Genomic DNA, 22512 nt, shown 5'->3' with positions numbered 1-22512 from the left:
AGTACTACTAGTAAGTGTACTTTTCTAACTTTCATCGCAGCCGTATGCTGTGCGTGCTGTGCTGAGGTGGGAATTACTGCTAGACAAATGTCGCCAGTGCGGCGACTACTCGTCTTCGTACGTCATGCGGTGACGTCAGTGACATGCACTGAACTGGTGCCCGCGTTAACGACTGTTTAACGTTCGCAAACGTGTGATTTGCCGCTGGAAGGAAAACGCGCCTTTCGGTATCTCGGTCGATGACACTTTTTCACGGCATTGCCGACACAAACCTGCCGCCAGGAATGTTGGTGTGTTTAACATCGAATTGTACGTGTGATTACATCCGGCGCTGGTATCAGCGGAACTACCGTTATCGCAACTACTTTCGGTCGCTTGCCCAGCGAGTGCTCGAGTTTCGAGCAGGTGAGGGCGTTCCGTTCATGCGGCGGCTAGGCGGCTACTCGACGGCGGTTGCGCGCACACGTGAAGACAGCCGTCCGTCCGTTCACAGCGGCAAGGCTCGAATGCGGTGTGCGAGCAGGCGCTCGGTTTCTACGTGCAGCGTGGCACTGGCACTGTCGAATTCTGCATTTCTCGGTGCTCGCCATGAATGGGCAGCGAACGAATGACTCCAGGAGTCGGCATTTCTGGACTCGTCTGCACTGATTCGCTCCGCCAGCCTCTGTCGCAGCGGACTGAGAACGCCTGTACCTTGGCCCGGCGACACTGCCAGGAAGAATCACCCGTAATTAAGCGACCTGAATCAGGTGAAGAGGGGCCAAATGACGGCTACAGATGCGGACTCGCATGCCGTGTGCTACAGGATGCTCGAAGAATTGATGCAGGACACGGAGGTCGTCGTCACGGACCTCAAAAGGCACGGCATCAAGCAGAGCTGCGGTGGCGGCAGCGTCTTGAGTGTTGTCCCTTCAGCTGCGCCGCTGGACGGATGTCTCAGTCCGCAGGAAGACGAGCAGGTGGTCACCAACGGCGGCAAATGTGGGAGCAGCGGGAGCGTCGATGACGGAGGCAGCAGCTCGACGGACGAAGCCTCGGATGTCATCGCGGTAGCGCGTCGCGGGTCGCCGGTCAGCTGCTGTTGCGGTGACAACCGCGGTTTCAACGTGCGGGACAACCAGAGAGACGACATGACTGGAATCATGGTGGCCAATGGCGGCAGGTGAGAGCTCTTCGCGCACTCGTATATATGCGGCTTATTGGTTTAGTTCGGTGGAGGAAAATTAAACGCATGGGTCGATGTCAGAAGCTTTCTCGCTAGTTTAAATTCTCTGTTACGACGTATGTGCGTTCCCTTACGTCTGGAACACGGATTGCGCGAATGAACAAACGTTGCTGGCTTGCTGCATAGTACGTAAGTGTTGCTCCTTTTGCCGTAGCTAAATCCTCGCGGGTTTGCTTTCGTGCGTATGCGCGCGTGCGTTTAATGTTTGGCGTTTACTGGTTGCCAACTACGATGCCATGGTGTTGAACTTCTCGCCCTCCGCGGTGACGCATTGGCTATGACGCGTTGCTCAGGGCGAGGGTTCGATTCCCGACCGTGTTGCCCACGTATGTCTACGGGGGAGGATTGCAAGAACGCCCTTGTACCGTGGTTCGGGCAACTTTGGGCTTAAAATGGTCCCTTGCTTTGCTCGCCTATGAGGGAAGCGCGTGGTGCCACGTGTCAACTGGCCGCGGCATTGTGGCGAATGGTAGCCTGTGCGAAACCTCGGCAAGCAATTTTGATGCGCCGCTGTTGTAAATGTGTTTTGCGTGTGTAGTCAAGCCGAATTTTGCGAACTGACGCGACGTACTAGTCAAATCCATGACGTCGCAAACGTCAACCATCCGCAGACAAAAAACAATTTCGCAGCAAGTACGAACAACGTTGTGTGATAGTCTTCCTTGCCTTTGTATCAAGCACTTCGTCGCGCTTCTCGCCGCAAGAATGGAACGCCAGCTCGACCAGCTAACTATCCTTATCGAGGATGGGGAGAGCGTCTTTTGATAAGTGCAAGAACTCTAGTGTAACACGGCGGCTGCGTTGTGAACTGCTCGGCGGGGTTATCAAAATAGTACCGCAGTTTCATTCAAAGGACTCGACAGCGATAGTTGGCGATAGTAATACTTGCAGCATGTTTCGAGTGGTGCCCGGTATGCACTGCTCTACCCAGTGTCAATTCAGCGTGCAGTAATTTTACTTAGAATTTGTTTCCTTTGCCTTGACGGTCGACTCCGATTCCCTGCCTGACTATAACCATGTGACGTTGTCGAAGTCATAAAGCGCGTATAAGGAATGTAAGGAACTCGACAAACCAATAAGATCGCACCGAAAGTGACCTCGCCGAAAGTGACCGTCCCTAGACAGATTCCCCGTGAAAAAAAAAAAAAAAACATGCTGGCTTCCTCGTAATCGAGAGTGGATGTAAGCATGAAATGGCAGCCGGCGAAGCGATTGGTTGACGATGATACTAGCCACAACATTAAAATGGGTGTCGTGCATGTTCGCAACGGCACACGCTACACCATGCTATACTGTGCACTGGTCCATATGGACGCTGCCCAGCTAGAAGAAAACCGGCTGAAATTGGCACGACTGACAGCGAAAGACGCCAGGGAGACGGGCGCACTGCCGAGCTAGAAGAAAAGCTCTTGAAGGAGGCGCCACATCTCGCTAGGCGACGCAAAACCCGCGCTGCAGAACTCACGGACCGCCGGCAATGAAGTGTATGGTGCCCTGTATCTGCCTTTTGAACGTCACTATCGGACATGACAAATAAAACTTCAGCGTACTAGACAACTTGAGTGATGCTGTGAACAAACATTAGGAAGAACTCTGAAGCAATCTTTTTGTAAATTGTTTAGGCAGTAACTAGCCTTTATAATGCGGTCCTGTAGAAAGGGTTGGGGGCCAGAGACTGCATTTTCTTAAAGGGCCCCTCACCAGGTCTGGCCATTTTGAGCTGACAAGCGCAGAGCATACATTGCGCGATAACAATCGTCTCTGCAAAGTATTACATAGCTACGCTCCGCGGGAAGATCTGAAATTTCAATCCGAACGCCGTTTCCCTCTTCACTCGCGGCCGCCGCGCTCCAAGCCGGACGATGACGTAATCGTGTCCGCAGTGTGACGTCACTTCGCTCGTGGTGACACGTGACCTCGAGAATTCAAGACGTCTGTTATCTGTGCGATCTGTTGCTTGAATTGACGAATTGAAGTTTAGAGAAATAATGAAACACACAAACGGAATGTCTGCATTTTTCTTTTTTTTACTTCGCACCGAAGCAAGAGAGAGGTACTTCCGCTTCGTCTGCTCGTTCCCACGGTCGTGCGATCATGTGCGCAGGTACCGAAACTATGCCTGTTTCTACCATGTTCCAGCGCGTGATCACGCTCTGCGATCTGCTTGTTCTGCCTCAGTATTCGTGTAGCACTGAATTATACCGCGAGTCATGTTTCCTTGTGCACAGCGCGCAAAATCGTGCGCTGCGCGAACGAGACAACAGCTCGCGCGCGACGCCGTCGGCGAAAGTGCGTAGCGCCAATAAAAAAAGCAAGGAGCAAAAAAAAAAATGAAGACGGGACCTGTGACGTATGCGTCACACGATCCTGGAGTGTCCGGTATGGGAGAACGCGGGGAAGGAATTTCGCTTGCGTAAGCTAGACGGGGCGAGTGGAGAGAGCGTCTTGTTGGCAGTGGAGCCCGCCTGCTGATATCATGGGTGCGCGGCACTGAAATATTTCTATCTCGAGTTAATGAGCCGATTTGAAAAATATTTGTGGCAGAACGCTCCCTAGAGGACGTGTAACAACTTCCAGCGTATAACTACAGTGTTCTAGAAGGAGGTAGTGCGCTCACATGATGGCGGCGCTTGATGCACTTCGTGTCGCCGCCGACAGGTGGCGCGGTTCGCAGCGTCACCTGAAACTCGCTGCCATATGTCGGAGTAGAACGGGTACCGCGCATTGCAGCAGTTCCCGAAAGAAATGCAACACTCACGATGTGCAATGCGCGATACTTGTTCTGGTGCGTCTTATCAGTGTACAAAGAAAAGAATTACCGCCGCTGTGGCTGATCTACGGAGCGTAGGCGATGTCTTGTACCGGAAGCGCGGATGAACGCGCCTGGCTATTAACGCGAAGCAACGGACGATCCTCTTTTATTTCCTGCTATTAAAATGTGCAATGTGGTTTCGCTAATGCAGCAGTCATATTGGACAGAATTTTAGTATTGCCTTTTTTTTTTCGTAATCACTGGCCTGCAGCGGGAATGCGCGCTACAAAGCAAAATTTTTTCCACGACACTTAACATTAGATTATCTCTTTTTCGAGTGTTAAGCTCATGATTTATATGCACGACATCGTTCGCACTGTTAACACGACACAGCATATAGAAAGGAAATATAAAATCCAGGTACCTTTATGCAATGTTTATTTACAAAGAAACGAGGAAGGAATGTGGACCAGGAAAATCAGGCTCAAGAAGGCTGAACGTTTATAAGTGGAGATGTTTACAAATTATTATAAACATGCACCTGCAGACTCGCCTCAGGAAGTTTTCGCGATCTTCCTGTGCATGACTGTTTTCCTTCTCTCGTGTTTTTCCGAGTTAATGCCCTTTGTAAAAAAAATGGAGCCGCGTTGTAAAAATTGGAGGACGCTTAAGCTTCGCCTTCAAGAGTGGGACGCGACAGCGTTCCCGTCGACCCGCCAAGGGGTATAAGACAATGCGCTACGGCACAGCAATCACTTACGATGCGCCCCGCATCGGACTTAGCGCCCACCTATCACGCGGTGAGCGTCGAGCAACGCAGCGTTGGGCGCGGCAACGAAACGTGCGCCTGAGCGAACGAAACGAACCAAAGAACTCGGTGTCTCGGAGGGGAAACGATCTACGCCAGCCAAACGTCGTGATCGGCACGGGCAGAGAGATAGATAGTAATCTAAACCGGAAGCACGGCGAAGCGTCGTCAGGGGAGAGGGAGTCCCGCGACGCGCCTGGCAGCGGTCCCAATGCGCGCGCGGCGCGCCTCCTGTCGGGGCAGCGCCGTACATTGAGAGGAGGGGGTCTTCTGTGTTTGCCGCAAGATGGCTCTGCGTGTGCGGAAAGCGCAGAAGAAATGCAGCGGAAACGCACTTCGCAACTCGTGTAATTGTGACTTCTGTACGTTACATGTTCATAATTACCGATATACACCGCAGTATAACTTTCCACGGCTCGTTTCGAAGGCAACACCGCATTCACTAGAGGCGCGTTTGCACCGCTTGGAAGCATCGAACTCGTGGCTGAGTGGTAGCGTCTCCGTCTCACACTCCGGAGACCTGGGTTCGATTCCCACCGGGCCAATCTTGGAAGTTGCTTTTTATTTATGAAGCGCCTGCCGTGATTTATCGCTCACGGTCAACGCCGCCGACGCCGACACCCGACGCCGACGACACCGGCTTTTCTGCGACACGAGCTCCTTAACGCTATCGCGTTAATATAAAAGCTTATTACATTCTTGGTGAGTTCGGCTGAATGCTCACTGCAACCAATTTTGTGCGAGCACTTTGCTTTCACCAGACTAAGCACATCCAAGATGCTATCAGCAAGTAGTTGTTTTTTGCTGAAGGATTCAGTAAACATGTCTTCAAGCATTTTTACAAACGAAAAAAAGTGTTAATCCACGTGGGTAGAGAAGCCCGCCTCTATTCCTGTGCAGTGCCAACGCAGCAAGCCCAGGATTCTCATCTTCGGACGACACGGTTAGCGCATTCATGAAATCCTGGCAGTTGGTTTTCATTACGCACTTTCGTGCGACATATCCAGACACATGGTAAGTTATCCAAGAGTCGCTCCTCTCTATGCGCTGGTCGCGATCGACCAGCGCCGTGATCGACCCTGAAGCGCCGAGAGCAGCCGGTGGAAATTCGGAACGGTCACTGTCGTGCGCGCTTCGGCACTTTCTCTTCGTGGCTGCATTGCCATTTTCGCACCTCTTCCTTTTGTTCCTGAGCTTCGGTGTCTTCTTCGTAAGGTACTGCGGCAAATTCGGAACAATCGTGGGGACAGCATTCTTCGACAGCAGCGGCTTATCACGAGGAATGCGCAGCTCTTTGCCGTCTATTATGTGCACGAAGTCCCTGATTACAAAACGCGGTTCAAAATGGAGCTCACAGACTGCACGAGACTCATCTAGCTTCTCATCTGCACGGTGGAGATTCCTCTCCCACTCCTTTCGGCGTTCATCATGTGGGAAACAGGTAGGGTAGCAAACCGGACGCTCGTCTGGTTGACCACCCTGCCTTTCCTCTCTTTGCTATCTCTCTCTCTCTCATCATGTGGGACGCTGAACAAAGACGCCTTTGGTGCATCCTTCGCACGACTGTATCCAGTCCGGCACCCGGGCTCGAAACAGTAATTTCGACGGCGGCCAGGCATTCTCACGCACACATATTGCACATTGAGCCAAGCACGAAGCACAGCACAGGCACAGAGAGATATTGCCACGCATACAACGCCGGCGGTATTTGCAGTCGAGCGCCGAGAACGCCGAACCAACCGAGCTGTACCGAACGCACCACCGCAACCGCAACTCGAGGCAAGAAAAGTTTTTCAAGTAAAACATGCGTCAGCGCCCCTGGCGGGCATGCGGGAAGTCGACGCTGAGTGTGCCGCGGCGGAGCGGCGCAGGGATACGACAGTGAGCCCACTGCCCCCTTCTAGAACACTGTAGTATAACTAAAATTTGCTGTGGGACCTGGTGAGGGTCCCTTTACGTTTTGACTGGTTGCCCGGATGCTCTCGATTGAGTGCCCGGATAACGGCTGTTGAGACTCGGGGTAGCGTTTAGGCAAGGAATCCTTCGTTCCACATGAATGAGTACGTCCGCGAATGAGAACGATAGATAAGGGGGTTATTTTACATTGTTTACATATTTTACGCCTCAGCACACTTCTCGCTGCACCAAAGGTCCGCTTTTTCAAAACGTTCTTTCCTTATTCCATACACAATGGATTTTGATGAACTTGTTGTGGCCAATCAGATGGGTCGTAAAATTCACAGAATTCCGCTTCTGATGTACCGAACGATTCTGGGTTGATGAGTACATGAAAGCTCTGGGACCCGGTACCTCCGGGTGCCAAGTCCTCTTCCCATCTGACAATAGCGTTTACAACGGAAGCTAAAGCCAATCCATGCTTAAAAGTTGCAATAAAAATTTCATTTGGCAGTAATTAAATTACACGTATTTTAAAACGTTGCCCGCATGCATGACTCGCCGGTCTAAACCTTCCACCAATATATAGCTCTTTCGAGCACTTGTTAAAGGGGCCCCTGAACCACCGTTCGGGCTTGATGAAAAAAAATATAGTCCGCTGATAGCATGCGCTGCTGTGAACGTCTTTGTTATCGTCGATTGCACAATTTTGTTTTTCCTTTCTTCTGTGAGAACCATGACGCATCATCACAAAAGCGTTTCTACTCGTGGATGAAGAAAGCGTCACAAGATGGCGGTACGAGCGCCATATGCTTAGAAACATTTGACATTAAAATAACATAAACACTTAAACAGCAGACCAGTGTGGTGGCACATACCACCGCCCCGTTTCAAAGGGGTTTACGCTCCTAACCATCATCATCACTGTTGCGGTGTACGTCTTGTGTTTCGATATTCCGTAACTGCAAAACGTTGACGAGGCGAAAGCTCCCTAACCGGCGTCCTATAGCCGGAGTTGTCAAATCATCGAAACGTTGCGCTGAATTCCATGTGCGATTGTAAGGTGTGCGAATAGCCATTTTTGTGACCGAATCGAATACGAATCGAACAGTGCTGGAAGCGAATCGAATACTTCTCAAATAATGAATAGCTGTTATCACAATTAATATAAAACGATGTTCACGTGCCAGTATTCTTAAGTTTAGCAAGTTTGTCCCTAAGTAGCACGTTACGGAGCGCTGTTTATTGAAGGGCGCCTCACCAGGCCCCATAGCAAATTTTCATTATTCGCTGGAATTGTTACCTGTCCTCTAGGGGGCACTCTGCCGCAAATTTTTTTCAGATAGGCTCATTACTAACTGAGATAGAAATATTCCAGTGCCGCGAACCCGTGATTTCAGGAGGCGAACTCCACTGCCAAGCGAGACACTCCCTCTTGCCCCGTCTAGCCTCCGCAAGCGAAATTCCTTCCCCTGCATTCTCCCATACCAAACCTCTAGGATCACGCGACGCATACGTCACGGGCCCCGCCTTCATTTTTTTTTCTCCGAGCTGTTGTCTCGTTTCGCGCAGCACATGATTTTGCGCGCTATGCACTAGGACACCTGACTAGCGTTATAGGTCAGTGCTACACGAATGCTGAAGCAGACGCAAGCGGATCACAGAGCATGGTCCCGCCGCTGGAACACAGTAGAAACTGGCATAGTTTCAATGTCGGCGAGCGTGACGGCACGACGTGGGAACAAGCAGACGAAACGGAAGTACATTTTTCTTGCAGTGGTGCGAAGTAAAATAAAAGCATGCAGACGTTCGGTTTGTGTGTTTTATTATTTCTCTAAGCTTCAGTTCGTCTATCCAAGTAACACATTACACGAATAATATATGTTGCCTAGAATAATTCTCGAAGTCACGTGTCACTACGAGCGACGTCACAGCAAACACGTGTACGTAGGCGCACTAGCACGTGAACGTCTAAAGCCCTGAACGTCATCATCCGGCTGGGAGCGCGGCGGCCGCGAGGAGAAGGGAAAGCGGCGTTATATTTGCAATTTCAGATCTTTCCGCGGCGCGTAGCGGTGTAATAGTTTGCAGACACGATCGTTGTCGCGCATTGTATGATCTGCGCTTGTCAGCTCAAATCAGCAAGACCTTTAAAAGCGCAAGTAGAGCATTAAGAACCACAGTTTATTCGAATGCCCAGGGATCTTCAGAGAGTGGGAATGATAGCTGTAAAGCATGGCTACCGGGATGATGACGCCTGCGTCACTGCAGGTTCTGATGTTTTACGTCTACACCATGACCGCGGGGGTGCAAATTCACCGTACTTTTGCTCCTAGTTTGTTTATTTGGCCGCAATTGACGTTGTGAAATATTCGATATTCGAAAAATATTCGAACTTACGAATAGTGACTATTCGATTTGAAGAATGAATTGAACAGGACACTATTCCTTTCGTTATTCGAAAGTTTGGAATATTCGCATACCCCTATGTACTTGTTTCTCGGTTAATACGAATGAAGAAAAAAAGATAATAGGAAGCCTCGCGCAGCGTCTGTATACTTTCTGCAAATTAATTTGAACGGTTGAAGCAGTGTGACCTTCCCTGTTAGCATTTAGCATTTCACCGGTTCTTGTGTCCTTCCTCTAAAGCTGTTCTCTCATGAGATTCTGGCTACTTCCGACACAGCATGCACTTCGTATCAAGGGCGACTCAAGGCCTTTCTTTAATCTCGTGCAGTGATTCCCTATTTCCTATCAAAACTTTTAATGCATTTAACAAAAATAAAAACTGAGACACATACATACTGCCACCCAGCTGATATCGCGAATGCCTTCAGCGAGTATTTTAGCAGTACTTGCGATTCTCTAACAGATCCCCCATTACCGACCTTGCCTCGTCATCTTCATTCTTTCTACTTGCGACCTACGAATGCAAAGGAAGTTCTTCATGTTATATCTTCGCTTAGGTCTACTTGACCTGGCCTAGACTCTGTTCACCCATCACGTATCAAGTTAGTTTCTAATGAACTGTCTCCTATCATAGCCGATATTGTTAACAAAATGTTTAAAGCAGGCATATTTCCCAGTTCTCTGAAAGTTGGTAAAATAACACCTGTTTACAAAAAAGGCAATCGTGAACTTCTGAATAACTACAGGCCTATTTGTATTCTTTCATTTTTCAGTAAAATCATTGAACGACTAGTTCATACACGTTTATCATCCTACCTAGCAAAATTTAATCTAGTATCACCTAAACAGTATGGCTTTCGGCAGGGTTGCTCAACTGAGCTTGCGCTTCTAACCTTTGCCGACAAAGTCAAGAAGGCAATCGACCAAGGCTAGCTGGTTGGAAGTGTATTCATAGATTTAACAAAAGCCTTTGACACCATTAATCACAAAATTCTAATACATAAACTTGAATCTTACGGCATAACTGGCCCAGCACTTCAGCTTATTTCTAGCTACCTAACTAATCGTACTCAAGTTGTTCAGATTGACGGCAAACTCTCATCTGCTAAGAACATATGTCAAGGCGTTCCTCAGGGCTCGATCCTTGGCCCGCTGCTGTTTCTGCTATTTATCAACGACCTACCTAATGTTCTAACCACTACGGACTGTATATTATATGCAGACGACACCACTATTTTTACTTGTGCTAATGATGTCGACGAGCTACAGCAAAATGTTAACGTTGATCTGCATAACATAACTTCCTGGTGTCAAAAGAACATGTTGTGCATCAATCCTCTAGAAACGGTTTTTATGGTTTTTCATTCCTTCATTTTTCATTCCGCCATCATCTGTACCATGGTGGCAAAATAAAATTTGAATTTGAATTTGAATTCCCGACACTAATTTCGAACTCTATATCGGTGCGTCTTGAAAACAACTTAATACCAATATCTGTTAGCACTAAGTTTCTTGGCGTAGTTTTAGACAGGCATCTGAAATTCAGTCTTCATGCGCAGTCACTTGTCCGTAAGATATCGTTTGGAATACGCGCCATAATCAAAACCCGCTCGTACTTTCAGCCACACATTATCCATTCCCTTTATCATGCACACATTCACTGCCATTTATCTTACTGCATATCAGCCTGGGGAAACACATACCTCGCTCACCTCAGCCAACTTCAACGCATGCAGGATCAGGCGATTCGCCTCATGACTTTCAGCCATTTCCTATCGAGTGCAACGCCACTTTATTGCAGTTTAAACATTCATCCTCTTCATCAGCTCTTTCAGTTTAAGTTAACAATCGTGATCTATAAGTTATTTCGTAATATTGCACACATAGATGGCTTTGTTATTGAAACTTTTGTAAATACTAACACTACTAGGTTCTCTGAACTCGATAATCGTCTTTTGCCTAAAGTGCGCACAAACTATGGTAAGTTCGCTACCACATTTGCGGGAATAAAACTATGGAATTCTATTCCACATACCATTAAATCATCCCCCACAGGGCATATATTCAAGAATCAGGTTAAGAAATACTTTATGCAGCAACTCTCTTCATCCTAACCACTGCCTTTGTGATTGTAATCATAATTGACTTAGCTATTATACTACACGTTTATTACTCATATTTTTATTGTATTTGCATTGCTTGTTCACTACAAAAGTCTTCTTCGCATTTTTTTGTCTTACTAAACAGTTTTGAGTTCTTCTTTTTTCGCGCTGTTTCTTATTTAGTCTGTAATGCCACCGTAACCAATGCTTGATCTGTATTGTCTTTTTTTTTCATTTTTTCATGTATGGGAGTCCCCCTGACAGTTTGTAACTTTGGGACTCCGTTTGTAGTGCTCATTTTGCATACAATTCTTGTAAATCTGACATCGTTGATGAATAAACTTGAACTTGAAGACATTATATGTCCCATGAGGGAGAAAACCCGGCGTTGTTCGCAACGAGTGGTAACAAATATCACCATCATCATCAATGACGTCATCAGCGTCTTGTAAGCCGTCAGTAGTAATAAAGAATTAAGGTTAGGACAAGTTAGAGTAAGGTGACTTTAGGTGGAGTAAAGTTGATGAAGGTGAAGTAAAGTGAATTAAAGTTGATAAAGGTGGATCAAATTGGATTAAGGTTGGTACAATAAGAGCAAGCTAGATTAAAGTGGATTAAGGTTGGTACAAATTAGAACAAGGTGGATTAAGGTAGACTTGCGAAGGACACGTGACAATGTATGACGTCGCGTATCATGGACGTAACCAATTAATTAGAGAAATCATCCTTTCGCATTCAAATCAAATAAGAATACATAATTGACTTTCACTTTTTTTTTACGAGTTGGTGCTTGAACGCCATTGTATATCGGGCGCGGAGGGACACGCAGCAGACACCCAAACACAGGAAGAAGTGCCTATGCCAAATGAATTTCATTCTTAGCAGAAAGAGAACTTGTACAATCATGCACTGACACTTGGAAGGGTATACGCTGGAGTGGACGTGAAGTGGCACCACAAATTACTCCCAAAATGCAAATTAAGCGTCATACGGAGAAAGTAGCGTATCGTTGACGTTGTTCACTGTCACCCATTTTTACAACTTACATCGCTCAAGTGGCAGCCCTGTGCCGAACAAGTGAACACATTCTGCTGATATTTGCACAATGTGAATCGCCCGCCGTGCTGTTTAGTGGCTTTGGCGTTGCGTTGCTAAGCCCGCGGGCGCGGGATCAAATCAAGCCGCCGCCGCGACGGCGTTTCGATGAGGGCAAAATGAAAAAAAAATACCCTGTACCGTGCATTGGGTGCGCGTTAAAGAACCCCAAGAGGTCTAAATTATTCCCTAGTCCTCCACTACGGCGTGCCTCATATTCATATTGTCTTCGGCACGTAAAATCCGATAATTCAATTCGAATAGGATGTGAATCGTTCAATTATTCGTGGACGTGTAACCAAATAGTTGATCGGTAAAGCAATTTATCACCCTTTCATTTATTCGAACAGTACCTAATTATTCCGTTAGTTGCGTCATTCAAACCTCCTTCAATGAGGCTCGCTATTGCTCTTTCCCAGGTTCCCCTGCCTGCACATCGGCTTGACTGGGCTCCGCCACAACCGGCGTTACTTCCTGGCCCTGGATTTCGTCGAAGTGGGCGGCGGGGGCGGCGACGGTGTCCCTCTCTACTGCTACACCGGTACGAGCTCGCGGGAGACAAGTGTATATGCCGCGTGTTCTAGTTAACGCTGGCTAAGCTGTTCAACAAGAAAATTAACTAACGATTAGATGCTTCCTAAAGCTCAATTTGAACGCAGCTTTATACGTGTTTTCATTTCGCGATATACAGGCTGGTGCGGATAATCTGTCTCGTGCGGCGCTTCCCAAACAGAGCGAAGTGTGGCGCTACTGCCTCGCTAATCGGGAGATCGCGAGAGGCAGCGTGTGGCTGACGCGCGGGTACGATTCACAGCGGCCGCCGCAGACAGACCTCCGCTCATGCAGCGCTTTGGTGAATAGACGACGCGTAGAGTGCCTCGATGCGTGCGCACTCGCGAACGGAGCGGAGGCGAGCGCGTAGAGTCATATTAACGACGCGCGCGACTCTGGCGCCGCCTCGTAGCCATCGTCGCCATAGTCCGTCTTGCGCGCCACCTCGCTTTTCTCGCGTTCCTCACGGCCGCCTCTAAAGACCGCTAATGAGGTCCTCTTTATGTGCGGTCCAGCGCCTTTACTCTAACGTAGATGTCAAAGGACTTGTCGAAACACTATTTAGAAATGTTTGTGACAGGACAGTGTACTCGACCTAGTAACGTTGGTGGACTCTGTGACCGGAGGGTGCGCGTGCACGTCTATACACTTGACAAAACGTTCGTGTGCTGTACCTGACATCGCATCCAGCTGTGTAACGGCTCTGTGCTGGCTCGAGCGGCTGAGGAATGGTGGCATCACCGAAAAAATTCAAGGCCATTGCACCGTGCGAAGGTGGATGACCAGCGGAGCTGTAAATGTCGTGATAAGAAAACTTGTGGTGAATACTTCATTGCATTGTCACTTTGTAACGACGGGCACAAGGCTTTTGTGGTCACTATAATATACACTTATACTCGCAACTCGGCGTACTCGAAACTGCAGACACGTTTGACGTAGTAGTTCTGCGGAAACCCGCAAGGTGGAGAGAAGCAATGAATAAAGGGAAAATCAGACATCCTTTATGATTTTCCCTTTATTCATTGCAGACACGTTCGTAGCGAACACACACAATAGGGCTTTTTTTTTTACCTGCACTGGCTACACAGTTGTAGCAAGTGTAGGAAGTCACCATTGTATTTTTTTACTTGGTGTAGAAAAGGATAGCTCCGTCCACTTACACGAAGCCATTTTTTGATAGCTGTAGTGCAGCATGAAAACTTTCTACACTGCGCCTTCGATGATTGTAGGCAGCAAACGACAAACAAGCAGGCTGGCGTTGCAAACGCGTGACGCTATTTTGTCTGACTGTCAGCGCTGATATAACGATGATAGTGAGTATATTGGCTGCAAGGACGGTAGTGAAGTGCTGGCGTGACCATGTGTCACATATGAAGGTGAGCTTATCTTCTAAGAAGATATTATCTTACTCACAGGTGGTGAGGGCTGTTTCAGACTCCGCACTGTATTATACGAATTGAGAAATTGTCTTTGTGCACTGCGCATTCGCGATGTATATGTCAGGCGCTTTTTGTCCGCTGGTGCAGAAGACGACGCGCTGTCTGCATTTATTGGCTACACCCCAGCGAGCCAAGTGCAGCACACCAACTACACTCGTGTACACGAGCCTGCACGAAGTGTAGGTGAAAAGAAGGGGGAAAAGCCGGCAGATCCCGCGCTCTGTGGGAATCGACCACTCTAAAAAAAGTTTGCACTCTTTAGGTTGTATTTCGTCCCCAAAGAATTATTCTCATCTTCTTGCCCGCATTTCATTTCTTTAACGCTGCGAGCCTGGTAGTCACGAATGGCTTGCGCGTTATCAGCTTGACACAGCATTCTCGACAGGAAAGGAGCGATCGCCGGGTTTTTGAGAGAGGAAACGCAAGCAAGGCAGATAACGATTGTTTGGGGATAAGATAAGCCCCAAAGGTTGTAAACTTTTTTCAGAGTGATGTTAGGGGAAACAATGTGCGGGGTGCCTACCAAGTTAACGAAACGACCATGAAAGCACCAAGACGTAGACGACTGTTTTGAGACCTACATGACACGCATGTCATGATATTCATGTCATGACCGATCATTTATGTTCGTCACACACTCTTGTCATACTATGCCAATTTTGGTGCATACCAAGTTAACGAAACGACAATGAGAGCACCAAGACCTAGGCGACTGGATAGATACTGTCGAAGTTACAAATGTTCGCCAAGGAATGCTTCGCATTTCATAGCCTTTAGTTGTTGCAGTTCAGCTTGTCAAGGTGGCCAAACCGAAATGCGCCAAGCCTCTTAACGCGCTGATTTGCCCGCAAGGAATTCAAATGGCGTTCTATGCCACTTGTCGATGCATGCGTTCGTGGAATAATGGTTTCAATGCTAGATGTCTTGTGTTGGAATCCTGCAGTCAGTTTTAATAATGTTTATTTAATTATTTATTACACAGTATTTCGATGAAAGTGAGTTTACAAAGTAACGAAGCCGTTTGAAGCATCGAGGAAATACTATAGGAAAGTGGATGAAGGTAAATATTCATGAAGTGCCTGCTAGGATTTATTGCTCACGGCCAACGCCGCTGACACCGACGACACCGGCTTTTCAGCGACACAAGCTCCTTAACGCTGTCGCGTTCAAATAAAGGAGGAAGCACTACGCCACGCAGGCAGCCTTAGCAAGCTAACGCTTCCGTCAAGCCACAGTGGTGGCCCAACACGTGTCCTCTTGCGTCGAGATCACGGAGCAAGAATCGCGATTTGCCGAGACGTTTGGTTTCCGGTAGCTATGCCAGTAGTTTATTCTACTGGCACCACCCACTACTGGCCCACCACCTCCATCATCATCAGCAGCAGCAGCAGCATCATCATCATCATCATCATCATCCTGTTTTATGTCCACTGCAGGACGAAGGCCTCTCCCTGCGATCTCCATTTACCCCTGACCTGCGCCAACCGATTCCAACTAGCGCCCGCGAATTTCCTAATTTCATCGCTCCACTTAGTGTTTTGTCGTCCTGGATTGTGTTTTCCTTCTCTTGGTACCCATTCTGTAACCCTAATGGTCCAACGGTTATCTAACCGGCGCATTACATGACCTGCCCAGCTACATTTTTTCCTCTTGATGTCAATTAGAATATCGTCTATATGCACTCTTACACTCTCTCTGTTAAGGTCTCCAATCATTTGTTGTAACTCGTCTGCATTGTTGTTGAATAGAACAATGTCATCGGCAAACCGAAGGTTGCTGAGATATTTGCCGTCGATCTTTACTCCTAAGCCTTCCCAGTTTAATAGCTTGAATTCTTCTAAGCACGCAGTGAATAGCTTTGGAGAAATTGTGTCTCCCTGTTTGACCCATTTCTCTATAGGTATCTCCCTGCTTTTCTTGTGTAGAATTAAGGTAGCTGCAGAACCTCTGTATATATTCTAACGCGAAGGACGAGTCAGTAAGACGAGAAACTATTTACAGATTATATTTACAACAACGGTTGCAGCGCTGACCCGTTAGGTTCACAGCGCGAGCCCAGTTCGTTCTTCCTCCTCTTTTCTGGAGTGATGGCGCCCACGCACCTCGTTCAAACAAACAAATACCACACGCATGTAGCAATATTTTTCAAGCTTTTTACGTAAGCGTTCTGTAGTCCTTGATTACGTAGTGCCTCTAGACTGCTGGTATCTCTACTGAATCAAATGCATTTTCGTAATCTATATAAGCCACATAGAGAGGCTTATTGTACTCTGCAGATTTCGCGATAACCTGATACCTGATTGATGACATGGATGTGATCCATTGTAAGCTATCTCTTCCTGAAGCCAGCCTGTTGCCTTGGTTGACAAAATCCAGCGTTGCCCTTATTCTATTGGCGATTATTTTGGCAAATATCTTATATAATACTGGGAGCAAGCTAATGGTCCTATAATTTTTCAATTCTTTAACGTCTCCTTTTTTGTGGATTAGTATAATGTCTGCATTCTTCCAGTTTTCTGTGACCCTTGCAGTCGATATACACTTCGTATAAAGAGCCGCCAGTTTTCCAAGCATTATGTCTCCTCCATCTTCGATTAAATGGAATGTTATTCCACCTTCTCCTCCCGCTCTTCATCGTTTCATGTTTTGCAGGGCCCTTCTGACCTCATCGCTAGTTATAGGAGAGTTTCTGTATCCTGTTCATTACTGTTTCTAAGAGAGGTATCGTGACTCCTCTGGGTACTGTATACAGGTCAGCTTAAAATTTTTCCGCTGCTTTTACTGTATCTTCGAGATTGCTTATGATATTATCCTTCTTATATTTTAGTGCATACATCATGGTTTGTTCTATGCCAGGTTTCTTTTTTACTGATTTCAGGCTGCGTTCATTTTTTTACGGCTTCTTCAGTCTTTCTCATGTTATAGTTTCGAATATCAGTTATTTTCGTCTTGTTGATCAGTTTTGACAGTTCCGCGAATTGCGTAACGCTGTGCGGCCGCCAGTCCCATACAACCGCGTAGAGCGCAGGACTCTGCGATTCTAGACGTACTGCGCTCACCGAGAAAGGTTAGAAAAACACCCACATAAGCACAGCAGAGAAGTGGCTACGTGAGGCGGTTCGACCGATAACTGTAGAAGCGTCATTCAAAGCAAGTAATTATTCTCCACTTCCGGCGGCGTTTCCTCTACTTCATTTTTAAATAAAAAGATGTTGATCCATAAATATTCTCATAAATAACGGTCAACATTTTTGGTTGTTGCGTTGGCTCTCTCCCTTAGTAGATCGCTTAATTTCTCAACTCCTTGCGATTTTTGTTTCCAGTTGCCAATTTTGCACGACAAGTGCTATACAATTAGGGAAAAACAGACGAGGTAACGGGCGACAGTCATCTTGCTTATGGGTTTAAGGGTTATTGCAGGGTTTCATGATGGACGCTCTTTCACATGATTTTATTTCCCACCTTATCTAACCCATATCACGTGTATATGGTTCCGGGCATCTGCCAGCGTCGCGGCGAGCCGTAACTCAAGGAAATAATGAAGCAAAGGGAAAAGTTAAACGCAATTGGCGTTTTCTCCGGCCGCAACTCGTTCCATGAGAGTATACAGACCAGCTAAATAACAGCCGCATCCCTCTCCTGGTCCCAGGGTCAGCCTAAACAGAGAAGGTTGAACTAACAAAAGCCACAGCTATGCGCGTGATGGTTGAATAGATGGTGACAACTGAACGCATCTCGAGTTAATCGCGCGGGTGCAGAATTTATGAGAAAACTGTCCTTCACATTACAAGAGATGCCGATAACTACCGCCATCTAAAAGGAGTGAAAAAGGCAGCATAAGGTTGACCGATGAACAGCGGCGCTTTAGGAATGTGTGAGGAGTGGCGGCGTGGGTGGGGAGGGGGGGGGGGTATGCCACTTGATTTCGGGGGGGGGGGGTGGGCCCCCCCGCCCCCCCCCCCTGGGTACGTGCCTGATCTCGTCATTCTTCGAGTACCGGAGGTTACGTATAACTCGTCGGATCGCTGCGGTAAGAGCGGTCATGTCATTGAAGTCTTTGTCCGATCAGCGAGTAGCTTTATCCGGAGTACTCCTTCGCTGCGGCGTGCCTCGTAATCGTACTGTGCTTTTGGAACGCAAAAACCCAAATTATAACTTTCGCTGCCAATATAAAGGTGGCGATGCTCGCGCGACCGAGTTGCGGATGGCTTTCGTTGGCGAACAGTAAGTGTGCCCAGAGTTTTTGTTTTGTTTTAAATTCTACAGAAATATTTTTAATTTACTGTGGCAGATAGCATAACTCTAGTCGTTCAGCTGGATTACGCGTAGAGGCAGACGTTACTTGCCCGACATATCAAGAGGCGTAATCGATTGATTAACAGAAAATAATCACTAACTAAATTTTTAACATTTTCACTGCCGTATTTTTTTCTCAGATAGTATATAAAAGAACACAACAGTTTATTTTAGATCGTTCAGAAGGGGAAGAAATGACACGGATAATGGCAAATGCACTCTTAGTATACTAGTCCTCACGTCCCTATCTTCGTTCTCTGTGTTATACCTAGTTTCGTTCTGACACGCACGCTTCCGCGATAGAAAGAGTTTTAAAGAAAAGTCGCAGTTTCGCCCGCAACTCGAAGCATTGATTGCGATAGCAAATTATTAGACAGCTATATACGCGGTAAGGTTAGTAGTTTTATCAGCTGTGTGAACTGATGTAAACATTAGCTCACAACCTAAATTGACAAGCGTGGCGTCGCGCGCACAGGCGAACACGAACACATCTCGCACAGTGACCGCGGACACTCGCTGCAAGAACGCTGGCGTGAGGAAGCGCGGCAGCAGCGGCGAGCGAATTCCCTTTTGTGCTGCCTCTCGCTTCAACGCGAACTATGGGTGCGCGAGAACACAACATACACGAAGCCATCAGCTATCTCGGGTTGGCTATCCTTCGAACCCACCACAGATTACCTATAGGATAGGACGCGCGTGGCCGCAGTAGAACAGAAAACGCGCTACCCTGCATCCTTCCTCACCTCCCTCCCCCCCCCCCCTTCCTATAGCGCTCGCACATCTGCCCGCCTTCCTCAGTAGCTTGCGCGAGAAGACGCCGCCGCACCAAGCCACCATCGTTCTCGGCTCACCCTCTCATGTTTTCCTTCACAGCTACAGCGTACGGCGCGCGGCAGTCATCTTATCGCGCTTGGACTATACATCTACCCTCACGATGACCGCAACGCTAACGACGACGGCGGGAATTCGCGCGGAGTGTCCATGTAATTGCTATCACAATAAGAAAACTGCTATAGACTGCTATGGTACAGCTATATGCCACAGGTGATCTTTAAAGTTGCTGTATGGTCAAAAAAAGCACCACCCCGTAAAGTTCTAAGCCTTCGTTTGCGAACGTAGTCCTCACAAACATTTAAATATGACAGTTTTAGATATGACATTTGCAACGCTAAAATACACATTTTTGCAAATTTCATTTGCAAAAATGGCTGTGGCTTAGCTAAGGTTAAGCCCAGGATGCGGAGCATACTAGCCTTTATTTTAATGCGACAGCGTTAAGGAGCTCGTGTCGCAGAAAAGCCGGTGTCATCGGCGTCGGCTCAGGCGTGCGGCGCTTGCTCAGGCGCACATTTCGTTGTCGCGCCGAACGCTGCGTTGCTCGACGCTCACCGCGTCCGATGCGGGGCGCGTAGTCGCTGCGCCGTAGCAAAGCCACCTAGAAACAGTCTCTGTAGCACGCCGCAACCTTCGCTTCTCATTCCAACGAGCAGCTCTGTCTCCAGGAGGCATCTCACCTCGTGAGTGTCTAGCAGAGGCAAGCGCAGCGGCGACGCCGCGATCGACGGCGCAAGTTGGAGCCCCGTTTTTCCTCTGTCGTGACGTCACGGTGTCACGTGGTATTGAAGGCGACACCGCCGCGCCTGAGAAGCTGGGTTGAGCTCTAGTAATATGCTTCGCATAAAATTGCAAGGGCTATCTCGAAGGTTGTGAAAATGGGCAGTATAGGCAACAACGCGAAGGTAAAACTCTGCTCCATTGCAGACACCCGCCTCCAGTGCTTAGTCGGAGGGGGGGGGGGGGGGGTACGAGGGGCCTGGCCCTCAATGTGGCATGCTAATGTTCCATGTTCGTGTGGCATGAGCATAAATAGGAAGCCAGTTATTAACCTACTGCTTCATGCATTTCCCCAAGGCATTGCACACAACGGTCACCACCCTGGCTCGACTAACCATGGCACGGCATACTGTTTCGTGAGACAACTGAGCTTGAAGCCACCTGCTCATGAACTGGGGAAGGTTCACCTTGGTTTCCTTTAGGTTACCACTTCATTTTCATTCGTTTAGTTGTGCATTACGAGTACCTTGTTATACCAAAGACGCATGTATTTTGTGCACGTTTGTAGGTAAGTTGGTGTGAAATTTTAATATATGTTGTTGTAGTGCCTGAGTGTCAGTGAAGCGAGACACTTAATGTTCTCTGTTGCAGCTAGACTTATTTGTTTTGAGTTCGCATATCCTAAACCCTTTACCTCGCGAGAGACTTTTGAAGGAGACGTTTCCAAAATTTTTAAAGCACCTAATTTAAAATGTTCAATTTTAAAGCGCCTAATTGAATCGTTACATAAAGTGGCCAAAATTCACCCAGAATAATATATTATTCAAAGAACATTGATAAAGAAGTTTTCTGGAAGCGTTTGGCAATTCGCTTACCTTGACAATCATCGGCAATGGTTCGCGTTTTTTTTTTGCTTTATCTTCTTGCTTGCTCAGAACATGCGGCATAGTTAGCGGACGCTTGGGCACGCATTACGTGAGGCTTGTTTACATTTTATCATTCGATATCGCCCGTCGCAGCGAGTGGCTGCTGCTGGCGACAGCGAAGGCTTGGCGTCGTGCCAAGCCTTGTGTGTATAAAGGGCATAAAAAAATGGAAAAAAATTTAATAAGCGGTGTACGCGGTGCGGTACCTGGGCCATTTCCGCCCATTAATTCGACAGTTGTGTTTCAGTAACTTGTTAAATTGAATGCGAACGTGTCCCAACTGTGTGTCAGAGCCCTACTTCACGCCGAGGCCCAACAACCTGTCTGGCATGCAGTGGATGGGCAGCGTGCTCTACTTCAATCTGAATTCCATCGCTAATGGCGGACTGCAAGAGAGCGGCGTGAGTATTTGATTGATTGATTGATTGATTGATTGATTGATTGATTGATTGATTGATTGATTGATTGATTGATTGATTGATTATTGGTTTATCACAACACATGCGATAGGAGGCGAAGAGAAAAGCCATTCAAGAAGGGCTTGAGGGAGTCCTTCGACCCCATACTGGCAAATACGGCACCAGGGGCACAATCATTTTGTTCGCATTGTCGTACGATTTGGAGAAACCATCAAATTAACCGCATCACTATAGTTACTGCCGTATACACAGGGCGTCGTGGATTAGCACATATCACTTCACGTCTGCATCATACATCAGCACAACTCGTTACAACGTACGCATTGTAATGGTGGTATTTAAGAATATAATTAAATACATGTCAGAGACCACTCTAGAGGTCAATCTTAGGCTAGAAAGAACACGTACAAGTCAGATAGTTTTACTTCACGAACATCGATTTGTTTTTTATTACAGTCATGTAGCAAACGCCGAAGCTTCTTGTGAAGCATTTGCTGACCATAAACCAGTGCGACAATACGGAACGATCGATATTTCTGTTGTTCTTGTGTTATGTGATACTTCTTCCCGATGGAGATTTACTAGCCCTATGAAGAGAGAATTATGACGGTCATAATTCAGGCGATATTCGCACAACAATTTGTACTCGTATGTGTCTTGTGTAATTATTCTAAGCTGCTTAAAGAGCTGGCTAGTAGGATGCAGAATTGGCACATTCTCAATCATTCTCAAAAACGTTTTTTTCACTAATAGCTGCGAGAGGTCCGATTCGGTAGTAGCACGTCCCCCAGGCCAAATGACAGTAGTTTAGATTCGAAGCAAACAGGGCATTATAGATCAATAGAATAGTAGTACACGGTAAAAATAGTAGTAGTAGTATAGTACTGTAGTGTCTCTGACCTCTCCAGTGTACTGCACACCACTTCACAAATGTGGTGCCTTATCTTGAACGGCAGTGTACTTGAGGAATGAACCAACGTAAAGCAATTTCTATTCAAGAAATTGTTAGAAGCTTCAGAGAAGTGCGGCGCCGGAGGCA

General features: G+C 47.3%; 1 protein-coding gene across 2 annotated transcripts in view; it reads left to right on the top strand.

Annotated features, from left to right (window-relative positions):
- The first annotated feature begins 296 nt into the window (after window positions 1-296).
- Window positions 297-22512, top strand: part of LOC135908488 (uncharacterized) — a 41567-nt gene continuing 19351 nt past the window's right edge. Inside the window, exons 1-3 of one of the 2 annotated variants that reach the window (XM_065440291.2) lie at window positions 297-1162; window positions 12707-12828; window positions 21346-21455. In XM_065440291.2, the coding sequence (XP_065296363.1) occupies window positions 765-1162; window positions 12707-12828; window positions 21346-21455 (630 nt within the window). In that variant the 5' untranslated portion in view covers window positions 297-764. The remainder of the gene's footprint in view (window positions 1163-12706; window positions 12829-21345; window positions 21456-22512) is intronic. The other variant, XM_065440292.2, reaches the window with a different exon arrangement.

The sequence above is a fragment of the Dermacentor albipictus genome, chromosome 3 (assembly GCF_038994185.2).
Source record: "Dermacentor albipictus isolate Rhodes 1998 colony chromosome 3, USDA_Dalb.pri_finalv2, whole genome shotgun sequence".
In the NCBI taxonomy this organism is placed as follows: Eukaryota; Metazoa; Arthropoda; class Arachnida; order Ixodida; family Ixodidae; genus Dermacentor; species Dermacentor albipictus.
Note: the sequence above shows the minus strand (reverse complement) of the source record. Positions and strands in the feature narration are given on the sequence as shown.